We start from the raw sequence: 21,000 nt of genomic DNA on the forward strand, positions 1-21,000 counted from the left end.
CTGCCGCAAAACGACCTATCAAATATTTTACACATTTTGAGGTGTGTTGATCACCACACCATATTAACCTAATTATTTCACATAATGGCTTATGATTCACAGACAATGGGCCATTTACACCAGTATAAAGTAGGCTAAAAAGGCAAATGTGATCCCATACTTGATTCAAGTGTTGGGGATGAGAAGATAGGTACTCATTGTACTAAGCCTGTGGCGCTAAGGAAAGTAAGGTGGCTAGTTCCTTTCTCTCGGCTGCCTTTCCTGCAGCAATTATGCCTACCTAATTTATTACACCCAGGCCCGTAGCCAGCCGGGGGCCAGGGGGGTCCTCGCCCTCCCTGAAAAAAATTTTGCCCCCCCTGGCAAAATCCCAACATTCTTGAGCAACAGCTGCAATTATAATGATTTTGCCCATTTTCCCGTTGCACAGCTCCAACTGGCCCAATTAACTACAATTGTTTTGTTTAGTTAACAGCTATGATGATTAAACAATTTCGCCCCCCCCCCCTAACTCCTCCTTTGGCAACCTCAACAGGTCCAATTCAACCAAGGCCAACACGTGTTAGGTTGGTAAAAAAATTGTCAGAAACTGTGTAAAATAAAAATGTTTTGGGAAAGAATGATAACCTAACAAAGAGGGAATGGATTTCCAGCAGGCCTACAAACCGGTACAAATTAGGCTATACTTAATTCTTACCATTCTTAAATACTTACCATACTTAATTCATACTTAATTCATACCCATTACTTACCATACTTAATTCTAAGGGTCAGTGATAACCAATCTGTGCAGTGATAAACCAAATTTGTGTTACAACCCCCGTTACATTTGTGTTACAATTTGTGTTACAAGCTACAGCCCCCCCCCCTTTGGCACGCGTGTGACGTCACGATATTGAGAATGATGCTTTCAGTCTCTTTATGCTTGAGCATGATGCTTTCAGTCTAAAAAAATTTGCCTAATTTTAAACAAAACTGCATTAAAAGAGCGAGTTGTGCCAATACCTAACATTTAAACATCTCAGCCAGGAATTAGCAACAAGAAAACATAGAGACTTAGCTTTATTTCCGAAAAACGCTGAAGAAAACATGATCTTATCCTTTTGCTATGCCACCTGACAGCACCATTTTACAGAAATATTCATACCCACATTTTTGTTGAAAATGCTCTCAGAATGCACCAAATTCAAAGTAATTTTTCAAAATTTTCTGGGGGAGGCCCCCCAGACCCCCCGTCGCTGGGTGTCGTCTTAGGCGAACACGCCGTCGGGCTTCGCCCGCCGGTCGTCAAAACCTCTCCTTTCAAAATTCCTGGCTACGCTACTGGTCTTAACACTAAACTGATATATTGCAACTTTTGTGGATGCCGGTGTTTAAGAGGTTAAAATGCCAAAATCATTCAAATTTTTTCGGCCCCCCCTAACGAAAAGTTGGCCCCCCCTTGCTCTGCGGTCTGGCTACGGCCCTGATTACACCCTAGGTAGAGGTGAGCGGTGTTTTCAACAACCAGCTTTAGCCGGGAGTCGAACCAGGTTTGGTTGGTTGGTTTTGAATCTTTATCCTCGGACTGACAAAGCCTTGATAGGTTGTTCCTGGTAGTTTCGCATACTTGTAAATGTAGAGGCTCTTGACACAGGGCCGGTTACCGAGATTGACAAGGTGAAGTTTTCATATTGTTGAAGTGTTGTTGACGGGGAATTATTCCATTCACTTGGTGCCGCTGAATGGATAGCTATTCGAAATGCGTTGCTCAAGCGCACACCTCGAGAGTCGAACCAGCGCTGCATGATCTTGAGCCGGGCGCGTAACCACTGAGCTAGGCCTAATAAGAAAGCCAACGCCTTATCCATTACACCATCCCTCTGCGCCAAGTTAGGCTACAAGGTGTAAAATGAAAAATTCACTGACAGTGCTACCTCTACGACACCACGACAATGCAGTTTGTAAACAATTTTGACAATTTTTAACCTAACGCTACAATTTTAATAAATTTTTGACTTTTTTTTTGACAAGTAAAAAAGTAATTGCCTTAATTATTATCAATTTTATATCAACAGGTGTTCATGTTGTCACTGTGTGGCAATGGATGAGCAACATCAAGCTTTGTGCTACTGTGAAATAGATACAGCACGGATGAAAGAAATGCTAGATGGACAATTGGACATGCATGATTACATTTACTCTGCTTGTTTGTTAATATATGGCGCTATTGAAACAAAATAAATTGACTTGACTTGCTATCGCCTTATTTGTTTCCAAGTTAGCAATTCCGTTCAGTAAAAATAAAGTAAAAAAGAATTTTTTTAGGTTAAATTAAAATGGCCTCAGTAATATGTAAGTCTGCACCGAGTGAAAAATGCACTAAACTAGGAAAAGCAATTCAAGCATCTACAAGTATGTGAAACTGCCAGGATTAAGCTCTGCAAGAAGCTTTCCCAGTCATAGGATAAAGATTCAATCAATCAATGTCCTGTTAAATCTGTAACATTTCTGGGGTGGCTGGTTGAATGCTTCTGACTAAGGGTGGCTGACAACGACACTAGATTGTTGAGATCAGGAAGTACATCTTGTATTACGCCACGTGTTGAAGCGATCAAGGCGGATTCAGAAACGTCACGTCATTCCATCAGAAGTGTAGTGATTGAAAAGGGGAGAAGATTACCACACCAGTCTGTTTTATAGGTGAAATCAGTCACCCTTGGCGAGTGCTGCCAGACGCAATGCTAAAAATATTAAAACTTAAAAGTAGGCTAAACAGTACAGAATTATGAGAACGTTGGACTGCACCGCAGAATACCGGCTGGTGACGAATACGAGACAGCAGTCGGTAGCCTACATATCTATATAAAATCGCTCATTTTGTTGATCCACGAAATGTGGCCTATGTGATCAGACGAGCGTGAAATTACACAGTAGCCTAGCCTATGTAGAGTTGGTTGGTTGTGTAAAATCATGTGTATTTGAACTAGACAAAACATTATTTCATTCTCCAAGTATAAAAACTACGGATTGTAATCATAGAAACTCTGGTTAATGAGAGAATGCATACAGTTAAATCGCTCGCAGTAAGAACTATTGCCCGATCAGCTGATTGCTTGTCCTTAGTGACGTAGACTGTAGGCTACAGTGTACAGTCGCACGCTCGCTGCTCACGCCAATTCCCGTTTTCAAAGCTCTGACAAAAGCAGGCGCGGAATGCTGATCAGACCGCAATGGGGCAAAATTTTATTGAAAATCGTTTTATGGTAGCATGTTAAACACAAAGAATGTGGAAAATCGCCAAGTCAGGTTTTTTCTTTACTATCCCTTTAAAAGAAAGCTTGGTACCGTATTAAATTTAAGTCGTCATTAGTGAAAATGAATACTGTATTAACAAACAAGCAGAGTAAATGTAATCATGCATGTCCATTTGTCCATCTAGCATGTCTTTCATCCGTGCTGTATCTATCTCACAGTAGCACAAAGCTTGATGTTGCTCATCCATTGCCACACAGTGACAACATCAGTGTTGTACGCGTCATTGAAATAATTTGACGGCGTCAGCGTCAGCGCGAATTGCCTAAAAACTTTACGGCGTAAAGGACTGCGTAAGCTCTTAAAGAAATTGACGGCGTCAGCGTCAGCGCTAATTTCTAGCACTATTTTTTGCCAGCGTCTCATAAAACGGAAATATTTCAACCAAGTTCAGGCTAACAATAGCTATAAATAAAGAGCAGGTATTATGTTTTGCCGAATGGATCAGAAACCAAACGAAATTACGAGATATAGCCTATTAAGCACAATCAAGAAACTAAAATGGTCCTGGGCAGGTCATATAGCAAGATATCAGGACAATAGATGGACTAAAAAATTAACAACATGGACACCACGAGAAACCAAAAGAAAGAAAGGAAAACCAAAAGTGAGATGGAGGGACGACATTGACAAACAATGCAATACAACCAATTGATACCAACTACCAACTAGCACATAATCGTGTAAATTGGCATGAAAAGGGGAAGGCTTACGCTTTGCAGTGGGCTCTCACAGGCTGAAAATGATGATGATGATGATTATGTTTTGAGACTGTATTGTAATTAGCTTCTCAGCCTATTAGTTATTTCCTTGCAGAAAAACAAGCATTTCAAAACGTTTGTCTGACAATCTGCTGCGTTTGGGACGCATATTTAGGGGCGCCGGAGCGATTTTTGACTGGATGGGCAGGAGTATGAAAAAAGGGCACTTTTGTTGCTGAAAGGCTAATTTTTTTGTAAGTTTTAGGATAAGATATAGCGATAATGCTCATCTATCAGCTCATTATCGAGTAATGATACAAGTGTCCGCTATACAAAGAACAATGGCACGGAAAGGCATCATGCTATTTTATAATTATGTAATATAACTTACTGTGATGGAGAATTTTGTGTCGTGAATATTATTTTGAGGCAAAAATAGAACATTATAATTAGGCTAAAAGCGAATAGCATAAATTGTTATATTGCAAAGTGTGCAGTAGCTTAAATGACCTTAAAAGGGCACCATTGCCCCCTCTTCCCTCCCCATCCATAGAAATTTGAGGGCAGGGGGGCATCCGCTTCCCCTGCTCTCCCCCGCTTCCGGCGCCCCTGCGCATATTGTCCTTTCCAAGTGAAAACATGCGTTCCACAGCAGCGCTGGTTGGTATTGGTGTGTTGTATTTCAAAAACAAGTTGAAAACGTTTAGTCGGAAAGGTATCACTGTTCCAAGCGTGCTGTGATAGTTTAGCATGAATAACTCTTTTAACGAGGTCCACTGCACCAACATCGCTCTTTTTAGGGGCGTAGAGCTCTTGAAATAAAGTATATTCAACGTCCGCGATGCCATTCTTGGATTTTTCGCTTTCTGTCTCTGATCCCTCGTTCTCAATACAAGGGTGATCACTGATCACCATTTGGCGAACTTCTTCCGCATGTATTCCAGGGAGCCATTGCAACCAACGCAAAAGCCGGTAATTCGGATGAGTCGCGCTGGCCAGAATACATTGTGAAACTCTTATTGTGAAACGAGATTTTCCATGAAAACAAAAAATGACGCTTAGCGCTTGACGCTTAAAATCAGCAAAATAGTTGACGGCGCTATCACTTCCGTCAACTGAAAAATAAATTGACGGCGCTAGCCTCAGCGTCAACAAAAAGTTGACGCCGTCAAATGACGCCGTCAAATTGACGGCGTCAACGTACAACACTGGACAACATGAACACTTGTTGATATAAAATTGATAATAATTAAGGCGATTACTTTTTTACTTGTCAAAAAAAGTCAAAAATTTATTAAAATTGTAGCGTTAGGTCAAAAATTGTCAAAATTGTTTACAAGCTGCATTGTCGTGGTGTCGTAGAGGTTGCACTGTCAGTGAATTTTTCATTTTACACCTTGTAGCCTAACTTTGGCGCAGAGGGATGGTGTAACGGATAAGGCGTTGGCTTTCTTATTAGGGCTAGCTCAGTGGTTACGCGCCCGGCTCAAGATCATGCAACGCTGGTTCGACTCTCGAGGTGTGCACTTGAGCAACGCATTTCGAATAGCTATCCATTCAGAGGCACCAAGTGAATGGAATAATTCCCCGGCAGCAACACTTCAACAATATGAAAACTTCACCTTGTCAATCTCGGTAACCGGCCCTGTGTCAAGAGCCTCTACATTTACAAGTAGGCTATGCGAAACTACCAGGAATAACCTATCAAGGCTTTGTCAGTCCGAGGATAAAGATTCAAAACCAACCAACCAAACCAATCTACCAAGGGTGTAATAAATTGGGTAGGCATAATTGCTGCAGGAAAGGCGGCCGAGAGAAAGGAACTGGCAACCTTACTTTCCTTATGCCACAGGCTTAGTACAATGAGTACCTATCTTCTCATACCCAACACTTGTGTTACGGCCAATCTCTGTACAAATCAAACGTCATATAAAACCGTTCAAGTCTACTGAATATTACGTCATGGAAGTTGCTAGAAAATGTGCCAAAATTGCACCAGCGTTCATAAGACTTGTGTCAAACCTGTCAGACCTGTTTGGGCCTGTTTAAACAGGAAATATTACATCAGCTTTAAACACCTGTTGGAATGACTTCATAATTGTCTTTCATTATTGCGTCACAGTACTGCATACGTGAATTTGAGATATTGCTATCTATTCTGGTCATTCGTAAAATGATTGTTTGAAAGTTGGCCGCACATTTAACTGTTGGCTTAGTGCTTGCTAGCTGGACAAAGGTTCCGTCTTTTATCCAAGTAATCTGTTCTGTAGTGACAGTTTTCAGTGGTGTACGCGTTGCACCCATAGGCGTAGCCAGGGGGGGGCGAAAGGGGCCATGGCCCCCCCCAAATTTTCAAAGTTTGGATTCTGAAGTTGAACCCTTTGTTGAAAATATAATATAATTTGTATAAATTTATATCGTTTTCCAAGACATCTGGCTATTTACACCCCCGAGGACTTGTTTTAGACATACAGAAAGACACCAATACATTTTGCAAATCCTAAATCGCGCAAAGTTTACGCGATTTACGCTTCTTTTTTAAACTAATCTGTGGAAGCAATTTCAGAATCGCTTACTCTGTTGGGTTTTTGTGTAGCTGAGTTTTTTGTGTTCTCTAATTTTTGCCCGTTCGTGTGTAACAGCTACCTTTAATAAGTTAATAACTGTTTATCTGCTAATAAATTTCATACAAATATTACCCTAAAAGTGTTTCCAGAAAGCGTTATAACCCAATATTTGAGTGTAATTTTGCAAAAATTTTCCGGGGGAGCATGCCCCCGGACCCCCCTAGAATACGCGTGCCTTCGGCACGCTCTAACCCCCCACCAGCTTTATTGCTTCCCTTGCTCAACCCACCAGGATACGCCTTTGTTGTTCTCTTCAATTCATAAAATATTTGGCCCCCCCCAAATTTTTTTTCTGGCTACGCCACTGGTTGCACCCCCTCGTTTTCGGTAGCCGTGGGCTAATTTTTACAGAAATACACTTTTTGAAAAGAAGTTCAAGTGTGTGTTTCTTCGGTCATTATATGCAGACGAAAGGATCCGGGAACTTTAAGTTACAATTTTCCCACGAAGAAATTATGGTTTACCGCTGTGACCAACTTGAAACAAGTATGGGATCACAATTGCATTTTTAGCCTACTTTATACTGGTATAAATGGCCCATTGTCTACTTATTGTGAATCATAAGCCATTATGTGAAATAATTAGGTTAATATGGTGTGGTGCTCAACACACCTCAAAATGTGTAAAATATTTGATAGGTCGTTTTGCGGCAGCTGTGTTGTACAGCATTTTGTACAATGATGCGTAATCTAACTACTTGAGTTCTTAATGTCAAAAGTTTCAATTTTTAGGCCAAAAAATAATTTAAGAAAAAAATAGGTAGAATACCTTAACATATTAACGTCCACTTTCTAGAGTACAAGTCAATGCAAAGAGAAACAAGAATTTATTTGTTAAACTTCCATGTTAGATCAACTACAGCATAAATAGTTTTCAAAATTTTTCTGGTCCAGCTTGAAATTATCTTGTTGCAGATCGCGATTTCGGGTATTAAACCCTCTTCAGTACAACTTCATAAACAGCATAGTACGGTACAGTAAAATTTGCAGCAGTTCACTTTAGAAAGTAACAAAATTGTTATATGGTTGCCAAGAAACGAATTAGTCTGCGAAATTAGTCTACGAGCAGTAAAAATGACAATTTTTACGTAAATTATGAAGGTAATTCGATCATACAATGTTCAAAGAAAATACATTAAAAGCATTCCGGGAAGTATTTAAATTCTAATAATAAAAATGGGGGTCAGTCAAGCTGACATACACCCAAATCTGGGACCAGTCAAGCCGGCCTCCTGCAGAATGATCCGAGCGAGCCGGATGCAAGATAGGCTACTTCAATTCACTAATTAAAAAGGGGTTTGACACATTTAACCTTAAATAAACGTAAAACTTTACGTTTATTTAAGGTTAAATGTGTCAAACCCATTTTCAAAAAATAATTGCCCTAGTAATAATTCATTGCATAGGCTACCGGTACGGGAAAATGCAACTTTGCAATATAATTAGTATTAGGCAAGGTAAACTTAAAGAGCGTTAAGGTTTCATTTTCTTATAATTTCGGTTGCATTTGTAAAGTTGTTTTCAACGTGTTGTAAGATTAAGGCCTTACAAACCCATTGGGAATGCAATGCAAAGCTGAGCACTTATCCCGCTACGGTCGGTGATTTAATTCTATTGTGTTAAGTAAAGCTAAACGAATGCAGTAGGCTAGATGATGTCAAATATCTAAATTTGCTTACCAGCCAGTGTTTCCCACTCGATCCTCCTGCTGAGAAACGTCAGTCACATCAGCAAGCTGAAGCTGATTGATTTCTGCCTCTGAGTACTCAGGCTCAAAACGATAGGGTTCAGGTTCTAGCACACTTTCTTCTTCATCATCACTTACTTCTTCAACCACCGTACCATCTTCCTCTTCGTATTGGAAACTAACGGCAGAGTCAGACATTCTCCAATATGACACATAAAATTTATAGTAACCTACAGCACCTAAAAATTGACAACTATATAAATCACGCATACAATAACGATGTTATAATTAAAGTAACTTGCGTTCTTCTGGTGACTTTAGGCTACTAGGTTGCGTTCTTCTGGTAACCTAGTAACCTATAGTCACCAGAAGAACGCAAGTTACTTTAATTATCAAATGCCTGGTGAACCGTTTCACTCTGTTTTTAACGATGTTATAAGTTGAATTCAAATCAATTTTATTTTTTGCTTCTGGCACAAACATGTACAGAACGACAAAGTAAACATACGAATTTGACACCAACAAAAGGGAAAATTCCTCGAAAACGATAGCTTTGCTTCAAGAGCTATTCCATCTACCGTACGGCGTACATGGCAGGATGCTAGTCATTGGTAGGCCCCAGGCCAATGGTTCTTAACTTGCTTAATCCCTGCAGCCTTAGTTAACTGCTGATTAGTTTTTTTACCCCAAAGACAACAAGCACTAGGTTAATGGCCTTGTTATAAATTAGGCCCTGGGGTACAGGTTATCAAAACCTAATACTGTAATTCTAGCTAAATACAATAAACTATAAAATCAACATTACTTCATTAACTTAACCCCCTAGATCGTGATGAATGGAGACTGAGGATGTGCCTTGCCAGACCCCGTCCTACCCTGATTCTAGGAAATGAGACGTAAAACAGGAAGAAGAAGAACTTGGCGTCTTCTATAAGCTGGTCGCCAGGAAGACGTCAAATGTGATCTTTCAGCTGTTGCACTAGTTCCTGGTGGAGAAGGAAAGATTGATGGACATGCACCGGGTTTCAAGTGAAGTCTTTTGGCATATCTCATTTTAAATTGAAGAAAAATTTAAAACGTAACTACGAACTCGTAGTTACTTTTCATAATGTCTTTTTAAACATTCTTTTTGGGTCAATAATGTCTTTTTAGACATTACTTAATGTTCAGTTTAAGTATAACTACGAACTCGTAGTTACTTTTCATAATGTCTTTTTTGACATTCTTTTTGGGTCAATACTGTAATGTCTTTTTAGACATTTCTTTTAAAGAAATAAAAAAGAGTCAAAAGGCATGGAAACTTCACTCTGTGTGGAGCTACATGGTACTTTATGCAATGCTGTCGTGTCACAGCCAAGCACAACACAAAAGTCAGGCATAGTATTTGCTATGAAGCAATATTGTTTCTACAATAGTCAAACTATGATGCAATATTGATTTTATGGACATTTAATTTTAGCAATGCTACTACATTTATACTACCGTCCTTCACCTTTCTCGTAACATTGCTACTAGGCTATTACGCAACGAAATATCCTAGAAACTTAAAAAACGTGTAAAACTATCCTGCAAAACTTCTTGGAATGCAACGCGTCCGAACTTTTGATACAGTGGCGCCACTGTACAGTGCCGTACTGTACAGCGCCCCTGGCGCCGCCAGACCTTCAATAATAGGGGGGCAAAATATTGACAGTGCAACCAGTAGCGTAGTCAGAAATTTTTGAAAAATCACTTTCAGTTTGGTGCATTCTGAGAGCATTTTCAACAAAATTGTGGGTATGAATATTCCTGTAAAATGATGCTGTCCGGTGGCATAGCAAAAGGATAAGATCATGTTTTCTTGGGAATTTTTCGGAAATAAAGCTAAGTCTCTATGTTTTCTTGTTGCTAATTCCAGGCTGAGATATTTGAATGTTTGGTATTGGCAAAACTCGCTCTTATAATGCAGTTTCGTTTAAAATTAGGCAAACTTTGTTTTAGAGACATAGGTTGACTGCTTTTTTTTTTGCGAGATTTTTACAGTTTTATTATTTATCAATTTTCTCCTTGATTGATCCGAAAAGCGATCTTATTCCGGTAAGTCACTAACTTTTATGCTTTAAAGTCAACACAAAGTTTAGAAAATGAAACGTCATAGGCGTCATACATCTTGATGAGTGTCAAACGAAAAGTTTTGAGAGAATGAAGTTACTTTATTTCTGATATATTCAAGTTTTGTATAACGAATAGCTGTTTAAACGTTAATCTAGATCAGTGGTTCTCAACGGGGGCGGTACCGCCCCCCGGGGGGCGTTTTGATTTTGCAGGGGGGCGCCGATATGATTACCTCGGCTTCAGGGGAGGGGCGTTTTGATTATTAGGGGGCATTCTGGTTTAAACCATCTACCGCCCAGCGTAACAATTTCGTCAAAGAGCTCGTGTCTTCGTGGTAGCATTTCCTACCTCATAGTAGTAGTAGTAGTCCAGTTTTAATCCGGTGATGTCCCCGTTACCGAGGGTGGCCGGATTCACCTCCAAATGCCGCAATCGCCTTCACACCCTGCCTCTACATCGATCTGTCTAACGCGTCCTCTCTTGTCAAGCCCACCTTGCTGCTTTCTTCCTCAACTTGCCTTTTCCACGTTTTCTTGGGTCTTCCTTGTTTTGTACCACCCTCCACTCGCAACTTCAACGCTCTTCTCAAAATGTCATCTTCACCCCTTTTCAAAACATGCCCATACCACTTCACTCCATTCGCTTTCGCCAACTTATCAACATTTTCATTCAACCCAAGCAAGTTCATAAGTTCTGTCCATCAGCTTCACACCACACATTGCTCTCACCATCGCTCTCTCAGTTCTTTTTAAAATCGCCAATTCGTTTTCCCGTGAGCACCATGTCTCACTTTCGTACAGCACTGCAGATCTCACACAACTAGTATAAATTCTTTCCCTCATTTTCAACGGAAATGTTCTACCACATAACAACTCTTGACACTTGTTCTGCTACATAGCCTACCAAACAGCGAAACCCACTTGACATATCCAAAAGAGGTGATCTTCGAATGTTTCTCACTGACTTTACACCGGATGTGAAGAAACTGGCACTTTCTCACCAAGCGCAAGGTTCACACTGACTACCAGTAGGCCTATACTGTTTTCATGCTCGCAAATATATATTTGCTTTTTATCAAATATGGTTACTACCGTAGTCTCTAAAACCCTTACAGCCTGTTTCACCCTAAAAGGGGGATCATCAATCATTTAAATAAGGACCTTCTGATGATACCCCTTTTAGGGTAAAACAGGCTGTAAGGGCGGAATTCAGATTTGCGTCTCAAAATAAGTCAGTGTCATGCGTAAGTCAGACTTATATAGGCCAGGCTTATACGAGAAGCTTATTTGCGATGCAGAAACTCGACTTACGCGCGACTTATATAAGACCGTATTAAGCCTCTTTGTTTCCGCGCGAAAGAGAAATTGCTATAGCAACTCTTTGGTTGAGGTAATGAAGCGTGAAACTGAAGGCTGTAAAGCTGAGCTACATTCCTGCTGAACCACCAAATAAGGCAATGTTGTGCTTTAAACTCACAACTAGAAAAAAGCACTTTTTTATAATGTTGAAATACGTTATAGTTGCATCAGTAAGTCGTTCGTTAACTAACGTAGAGGCCAAGTAATCCATGACGCAACAGATCTAGCACAAAAAGTTCATTCACAAGCAAGGAATACTCATTTAACAATGAAACAACGTAAAACAACGTTATGCCAATATGCAAATGGCTTTCGTTTACAATAATTCATAAATTTGAAAGAATCAGGTTACTCAAGTTATTTTTGATGCCTAAATAGGAAAATTTTGACTTTGCTTGCACAATCATGGCCAGGATTGACACATGATGCGCGGATTTTTGACAACAGCATCATTCGAGATAAATTTGAGAACAGTGGCGTAGCCAGAAAAAAAAATTGGGGGGGGGGGGCAAATATTTGATGAATTGAAGAGGACGACAAAGTGTTTAATTTAAGACATCTGCAGTGGCGTTTCCTGGTGGGTTAAGAAAGAGAAGCGATAAAGCTGATGGGGGGTTAGAGCGTGCCGAAGGCACGCGTATACTAGGGGGGTCCGGAGGCATGCTCCCCCGAAAAATTTTTGCAAAATTACACTCAAATAATGGATTATAGCGCTTTCTGGAAACACTTTCAGGGAATATTTGTATGAAATTTATAGACAGATAAACAGCTATTAACTTATTAAAGGTAGCAGTTACACACAAACGGGCAAAAATTGCGGCTAAAATTAGAGAACACAAAAAAACTTAGCTACACAAAAACTACAAAAAAACCCAACAGAGTAAGCAATCCTGAAGTTGCTTCCACAGATTAGTTAAAAGAAGCGTAAATCGCGTAAACTTTGCGCGATTTACGATTTGCAAAACTCATTGGTGTCTTTCTGTGTGTCTAAAACAAGTCCTGGAGGGTGTTAATAGCCAGATGTCTTGAAAAACAATATAAATTTATACAAATTATATTATATTTTCAACAAAGGGTTCAACTTCGGAATCCAAACTTTGAAAATTTGGGGGGGCCATGGCCCCTTTCGCCCCCCCTGGCTACACCTATGTTTGAGAAAGGAGAAATTGATGGAATCCTATTGGGTGACAATGGGTATGCACCGAGAAATACGCGCTACAATTCTGCAAACAGAACTTTGACTAACCCCGGCCAAGTTGCCATCGCTTCTCTGGAAATGGCCAGTTGCAAAAAATCGAAGGCTTATCAATAGCTGCAGTATGGGCGGTATCGCATGCAATCGGGCTGTCAACGTTTCGCCATTTTTAAACAATTCAAAGAGTTCCATAGTTGCAGTTTTGCTAAGACGGAAACGTTGACAAAACCGCTTGTCGTTAAGTTGATTAAAAGGATTTGCATGATTGCGAACAGGCCTTTCAATGTGAATATTTGCATACTCTTCATCGAAGAGTTGCCTAAAAGCAATGGTTTGCAAATTTGTGAGAAAACGAAAATACAATTATATGCAATAATATACTGTGACCTAAGTATCAAACCAAAACCTGTGTCAATAACGCCATGTTTCAGATGGACTAACTAACCCTAACTTTTTCAGCTGATCTGTGCCCAGACAGCAAGATTCGTCATTTTTACATTGATTCAACGCCTGCAGACGTTGAATCAATGTAAATATAACGAGTTTTGCTCTCTGGGTGGTCCTTTCAGTAGAGCTGTCCGCGTTAAAAACTTTAGTAAAATCATTCCTCGCTTGATTATTTTGAAAAGGCTTTTTTATCATTTTTTTTATTTATTTTCCACCACTGGAAAGTCTTTGATGAGGTCAATAAGCAGTTGGCGTTCAGAATCGTTGTAATTAAATCCTCTTGGTATTTTTATTGAAATAAGAAATGATAATGCAATTTACATTAAAGGTTACGGGAATTTGTATAAACTATGTTTATCTAAAAGCGCAGTAAACTCGCTAATCAAGTTGCTCATTGAATTTAGTAGTTCATAATCTTAGCGATAGTTAACTGACGCGAAGAAGTGCTTGCGTATAGCTGAGCTATATTCATGCTAAATCAACAAATAATGCAATGTTGTGCTATTTAAACCTACAACTAGAAAAAAGTCGTTTTTTGTGACGTTGAAATAGAAACGTTGTAATTGCATCAGTAAGTCGTTCGTTAACGTAGATGCCAAGTAAGCCATGACGCAACAGATCTGGCACAAAAATTTCCCTCACAAGCAAGTAATACTCATTACGCACTGAAACAACGTTAAGACAACGTTATGCCAATACGCACATGGTTTTCGTTTGCAATAATTCATCAATTTGAAAGAATCAGATAACTCAGGTTATTTTTGATGCCTTGAAAGTTAAAAATAGTACAATTGTAGGAATACTGTTGCCAGTTTATGACTAAAAGGGCGGGCGCATAGACTCCCTTTGGTCTGAAAACTGTCAAATGTAAGATAGTTAATAGACTTGTTTTTTCCTGGCATTGCAGACAAAGTAAAAAGTATGACCAATCACAATTGTATGTTTGCAAAAGTGATGTTACAAGCAGCATTACTAAACTGCGTGTCAGCGTCTGGTTATTCAACAACACAAAATAGGCATTTCAAAATTTACACCACCAGCAATAACACTAGTAACCTACTATTGTCAGCGTCTGAAAGAAGTCTAGTTATTCAACAATCAAGCCAACTGTCAGACCGAAACTCTGCCTGCAACCAAGCTAAGATAACAGGCACACCTGCTTCACATTAAAAACTATCAAAAAAGTCTCGTGGCCTTTGCACCAGACGGTCTATTTAAAAAAAAAATGCTGTAACAAACCTCCTACTTTCAATACTTCCAGTATTAGCCAAACACTTTTTCCTTCAACAGAGGCTTAAACCACCTTCGCAGGTGGCTTATATCTTTCGGCTTTTAAGCCGAGTATAAGCCTTGCAAAAGCGTAAGTCTGCTTTCTGAATCGCAAAATCGACGCTTAACGCAGAATTTTGTCCAGACAGACTTAAGCCGCCTTAAGTCTGGTTTCTGAATTCCGCCCTAAGGGTTTTAGAGACTGGTAACTAGTCTATATTTGATGTATTTCACTCTGCTTGGCTTTTGCTTGGCATTGAGCAGCACTTTTTTTAGTATTAATAGTATTTTTTTTTTCGCTTTTTGTAATTAATCGTTTTTGTTAGGGGGCGGTAAAATTTTGCCAGTTCATGAAGGGGGCATTGGGCCAAAAAAGGTTGAGAAACACTGATCTAGATCGTATGACATTGTGAGAATTGAGGCAAATAAAAGTTAATGGAATATACTGTGGCGGCCACCGGGCGTAGTTCAACTGCAATAAATACTCAGCCGGTGTTAAATGATTTTTTATTCTTAATATTTCTTCTTCCTATCCACGAAGATTTCATCAGGAAAATGCACAATATCAAATGATAAATTTAAAACACAACATTAAAAAACAATTTTTATATTTCTTATTAAGATGCCAAAAATGCAGTATGACGGAACAATACAGTTAAAGTCAACATGTTTCTACGTTTATTAGACGTAAAAACAAGCGTCACTGAAAGTAAAAATAATTAATTAAAACGCCAACCCAGCCAGCTAAATCTGCTGATTTTACATCGATTCAACGTTGTAGGGCGTTGAATCGATGTAAAAAATACACAATCTTGCTCGCGGGGACGCAAGTGTTCCAATTTAAAGGCAATTACCAACGCAATATCCTCAAAAATAAAAAAATGAGAAAAGAATTTTACTACAAGTTAAACGTATTTTAACGTTAAATAAACGTAGGAACATGCTGACTTTAGTTGCATTATTTCGTCATACTGCATTTTTTGCATCTTAATACGTATATAATATAATTGCTCGCTCATTTTGTGTTTTAAACTTTATCATCATTATACTGCGCATGAAATCTTCGTGGATAGGATAAAGAAACATTAAGAATACAAAATTATTTAACACCGGAAGCATAATTGCAGTTTAATAGAATAAACTTTAACTAATATTAACAGGACTATAACATACCAAGCTGTTAAAAACTCGACAGGGAAAGCAAAATGTGGCATTTTTAGCTTCTGAATACTCCAGCCAGAGATAGTCATCAAACCACTGGTTACTTACTGTATTACTTTAGTAGACTTCGTTGAGTTAAATCTACATTATATCCTTGAAACATTGAATGACCCAGACCCACTGCTGTATGCACTGCCACCACTCAAGAACCAATTGTTACGTGACAGGGAGCAGGCGAAGTACGTGAATAGAATCACAAAATCGTAACAACAACAGCAGCAAGAAGAGCAAGTTTAAAATAAAAGAGAAAGCTTTTACCCCCCTCCCCCTTGCAACTTGAGTTGACTTCAGGTTGGGATCCAAATATTAAAAAAATAATGACAATATAAAAAAATTAAAAAGATGATGCCCAAAACATTGAGGGTGCAGCTGCCCCGCCTGCCCCTCCTCTGCCGGCGCCAACTTTTTGGTTATTTTGAAAAAAATAAAAAAATAAATGAAACATTGGACTTTGGGCCTTGCCAGCGCCATTGAAAACCAATTTTTTTCGGTAATTTTTTTTAAAATGTATTTTTGAATGTTCAGTTTACGTATTTTAATGCTTAATTCGAGTTTGAAAATGTCATTTAGTAGGCCTTTAAAGAACGGAGTTTTGTGCTACAAAATTTATCTGACGCTGAATTTCATATTCAATTACAAAGCACATTTGACGTTTCACAATTTTTGATTAGTCCTTTTCGCAAAATATATTGATTTAACCAATCCACCTGATTTGCTGTTGGCAGAGGCCATATCATCGCAAATCCCTGCGGGTTTCAATGATTTGTGTTCTCGCGGTATTGGAAGCTCTGTATGCTCTCTATCTTCATGTGATTTCACGTCTAATCAACAATAAAAAACTTAAAGAATTAGAATTTACTAAGCACAGGCAAGTATAGGTTATACAGTGGTTAATCTTTACATAGTTTCCAATGCACTGGCCATCAAAAATGCATGTTTTTGTGTCTGGAATGTTATACAGTATTTTGAGGTATGTTTGAAGCGCTGATTTCAAAATTCAAATGCTTTTTGAACTTAAGTCTCACACATCGCATTGACGTTTAACACATGATTAATTGTTGATTAAATTTTAGAGCGCTTGGCAAACATCTATCTAGCGCAAGGGATTTTAACATGGGATCGCAACCTTTGTAGGGATCGCGAGCCGTTTTCCGTGGGGGACGCGAGACGCCTGAAAATCCAGTGCATCGTTTTCAATTATTTTTTTGCTAGAAAAAATTAAAAACTGTGTTATTTCGCAATCGACCATTCCTCGACCTGAGGTTATTCTATTGTTCAAGCTTTCAGACGTTGCAAAGGCTTTAACAATAGAAAAGCGCCCGACATTTTTAAAGACAATTCCTAGATATTTTTTACCTAGTTTCTATACGTTGCTTTGTGCCAATTAAAGTTAACCAGTAGGCCTAACCAAGCTATGGCAAAAAAACAGGGTTGTTCGGAATTCTATGTCAAATATGAATTTGTCAGTAGATCATTGTTTCCAATAGCATTGAAAAAAATTAGTGTGCAGGCTATTTTGTTAAAATGTTCTTTCATCTAACGAATTTATACGGATGTCAAATTATCGAGAAGTTTGGAAGACCATGGTCGCGAACGTCTGCATCAGATCAGGCACATAATCATATTAACGTCATCTAATTATTGAGGAGCTTGTGAACAAAATTCAGCACCAACCGCCTTACTGAAGCTGATTTAAATAAATCCATAAAACATTGCAATAAATTCAACCGGTGAAAATGTAGCTTTTGCTCATTCTTTTCTCGTATAATCTAGCCAAGCTTGATCGGAAATTGAAATAACAACCCTAGCCAACAAAAAAAATTGTGGTGCCGAAGATATTTTAATTGCTTTTAGCTAATTTGTGATCGCGGATTTCAAAAATGCACTCAGTTTTTGTCTATCAGGACTAGTTTTCTGGTTACAGTGATTCCACTGCAAGAGTGTACTTATGCATAAATGCTAATGTGAAATCTATTCACGAGTCAAACATATTGTCAAAAGACACAAATCAACTTCAGCAAGCCAACAAAGAAATTAAAAACGTACACACAAACGTAGGATTAATAGGTATGGTAGCTTCTTATTCTTCAACTTTCTTCGTCGTCGCCATAAAGAGAAGTTGAAGCTAAACTCTTGAAGTGCTGAAATCAGCTCTTCAAGAGTTTATTTTTTTTCGCGCACCTTTTGAAAGTTGATTGCAAGATTTTTACTCTCCGGTCGGTCGTTTCGTTTGGGTGGGTTTTGTTTTTCTTCTTCGTTTACATTTGTTGCGTTCGTACAACGTTTTTCCATCTCTTTGTTTTCAGTAACTTTTCGTGCGATTTAACGTTTTGGTATGTTCTTACTACTGTACCGTACCTTTTTTATTGCGTTTTAACAGTGTTATTTTGTTTATTAGTTGGTTTTCAATCTTTATCCTTGGACGGACAAAGCACTGATAGGTTCTTCCTGGTAGTTTCACATAGCCTACTTGTAGAGGTTTGTGGGTTAAGAATCAAAACATGCACCAAAATATTTGTAAAAAGCATTAAATTTTATTTTCGCAACAGAAAAAGGCTCAATGAAGAGTTTTTGACGAAAACATATCCACAGATAAATAAAAATGAGTTTAATACAGATCTTAATTACCTTTTTGGCATAACTAAAGTTGTGTTTTGTATGGGGACGCAATGTGATTGCAATTACAAAATTAACCAACATGTCTTAAATAAGTTAATTTGGACCCTCGTCAGTCCCACTTTTGTCACACATTTCAGTGATCGCTTGTCGCATTGTTATAGGCCTACATAACATTTAAAAGCCCTTCACCATATCTGAGGCTAATAGACGTTGGTTTTTCTTAACAACTTTTTTATCGAAAATAGACGCTTGACTCCATTTTATGAGACTACAGTTCAATGAAGGAAAGATACTGCATCATCTACGCCCTTGGCTCAATGCCAATCTGTGTGCATTTGTTCACTGTGTGCCCCAATAATATCAATGACTGCTGTGAAACTATTTGAGTTATTTCTCTCCGCTCTTTTGTTTCAGGCTGTTTTGTGAGATAGCCTACTGTCAATGGTGTATGCATAGGGGATGGGGAGGCATTGTTTTTTCCTCCTGTCATAAAATAAGGTTTCAGTAATTTAACGGATTAAAGTACGGCATTCAATATGTTTTGGATAGCACTGTCAAAGCAAATAACATTATTATTATAAACTAAGCAAATACTAAATCCATTGCTCAATGGACCCCCTTGCGTGCGGCACTGCTTACAGTTGTTGGCCCTTGTCAGGATATTGTTGCTTTGTGTGGCATTTTTTGTAATGCAGTGTTGTCAGTTTTCCCTCATACTTTTACAAGTTTTAATAAAATGTGATGTAGTTTTGGCACTTCTAAAGTAAAATAATATTACATTAAATACAGTTAGTCTACTATTTACCTAAAAACTTTAACAACCTGTTTCACCCTTTTTGGAGTCATCAAAAAGTTTTTATTCAAATAGAAAAATTCAATGTTTTTTTACAAGAAATTCCATGAATACTATTCTTCAAAAAATATCAATGTCAAGCAGAGCAAATTATATCAAATATAGTTACATTCACTTAACAGCCTGTTTCAACTTCATTGGGACTATCGGTGGGTGTTTATTCAAACAGTAAAGAAAATTGCTGACGATCTTGCAGTCATTGCATCTGGCCCTTCCTGGAGTGCAGGTGGAGCCAGGGCCCACAAGAGGGGGGGACAACCGGTGCATTGCACCGGGCCCGGTGAGTTCAAGGGGGCCCGACAAAATATCTAAATTCACGCGTTAAAGTTGATTTCAACAATTTTGCATAAAATATTGTTTTTATATTAGTTCCGTATGTTGATAGGGCCCCCTCATGGGTATGCCCTTTTTTAAAACTACAGAATTTTTAATGTTTTGAGTTCAGGGGGCCCGACAAAATGTTAAAATTTGCGTGCTCAGGTCGATTTTGCATAAATTATTGTTTTTTATATTACCGGTTGTGGTTTCATATTTTAATTGGGCCCCCTCATGGGTATGCCCTTTTTCAAAACTACAGCATTTTCAGTTTTTTTAGTTCAAAGGGCCCGACAAAATCTTTAAATTTGCGTGCTCAGGTCGATTTTGCATAAAATATTGTTTTTTATATTACCGGTAGTTTCATATTTCGATTGGGCCCCTCATGGGTAGGCCCTTTTTCAAAACTACAAAATTTTCAATTTTTTTAGTTCAAAGAGCCCGACAAAATGTTTCAATTTGCATGCTCAGGTCGATTTTGCATAATATAGCCTATTTTTTTATATTAGCGGTATTTTCATATTTCGATTGGGCCCCCTCATGGGTATGAATGAATATTTTAGTTTATTTCAGTGTTAGTGTTTTAATTTCAGTGTTAGTCTGGGTGTTTTAATGTGAATATTTAGGTACGTGTACGGCATGTTTTAATAAGCAATTGATTGATCAGGTTAGGTTACAGTCATACAGAAGGTATTCTATGTATTTGCTGACATCTTGTCAATTTATGACACAAGCAAGCAGTGACTGTTATGTGTAGGCTGATCATGTTGAACTGGTACAATTTTAGTTGTATATATAATCTTGTTTAGCGTGATATTTTAAGAGTTCAGAAAATAGTAAAAAGTATTGAAATATTGTTAAAATACTTAGCAAGAAGTCGTTACTGTCACTTTTTCAGTACAGAAATGCTCAAGTATTTTTTGTTTTGGATATGATACTAATTACATGTAGCCTACTGAAATCATGGAACTTGTCTAATATAGCCTGAGACAGTTACAGTATTTTTGAGTTTTTAGGACTTGTTGAATGATTTTGCTATATTGGAATGCAAGCAAGTTTCATGGAGGCAATGCAGGAAAATAATTTTGTCCTTGTAGCAGGGCCAAATGTCATAACAGTCTAACAAAATTCGAAAAAAAGTTAAAAGATTAGTGGAAGTGTGATTTTTTGAGTAAAATCATAGATCTATACTTCTGTTGAAGTGCAGTTTCTTTCAACTATAGACAGAATCAGAAGTGTCCTAATTGCAATGCAGCTTACTTTTTCCAGCACTGCAGAAAGGTGTTGATTTTCAAAACTAATGATTAGTATATAAACAAAC

The 21,000-nt window shown here is 38.3% G+C and overlaps 1 protein-coding gene across 1 annotated transcript in view; it reads right to left on the reverse strand.

The window, feature by feature from the left end:
• The window catches only part of LOC145765048 (uncharacterized), a 69,435-nt gene extending 52,741 nt beyond the window's left edge, over positions 1-16,694 (reverse strand). Inside the window, exon 1 of the mRNA XM_082576786.1 lies at positions 16,600-16,694. Within this exon, the coding sequence (XP_082432912.1) occupies positions 16,600-16,624 (25 nt within the window). The 5' untranslated portion in view covers positions 16,625-16,694. The remainder of the gene's footprint in view (positions 1-16,599) is intronic.
• Positions 16,695-21,000: the final 4,306 nt, after the last annotated feature.

The sequence above is a fragment of the Aplidium turbinatum genome, chromosome 2, assembly GCF_918807975.1.
Source record: "Aplidium turbinatum chromosome 2, kaAplTurb1.1, whole genome shotgun sequence".
Taxonomy (NCBI): domain Eukaryota; kingdom Metazoa; phylum Chordata; class Ascidiacea; order Aplousobranchia; family Polyclinidae; genus Aplidium; species Aplidium turbinatum.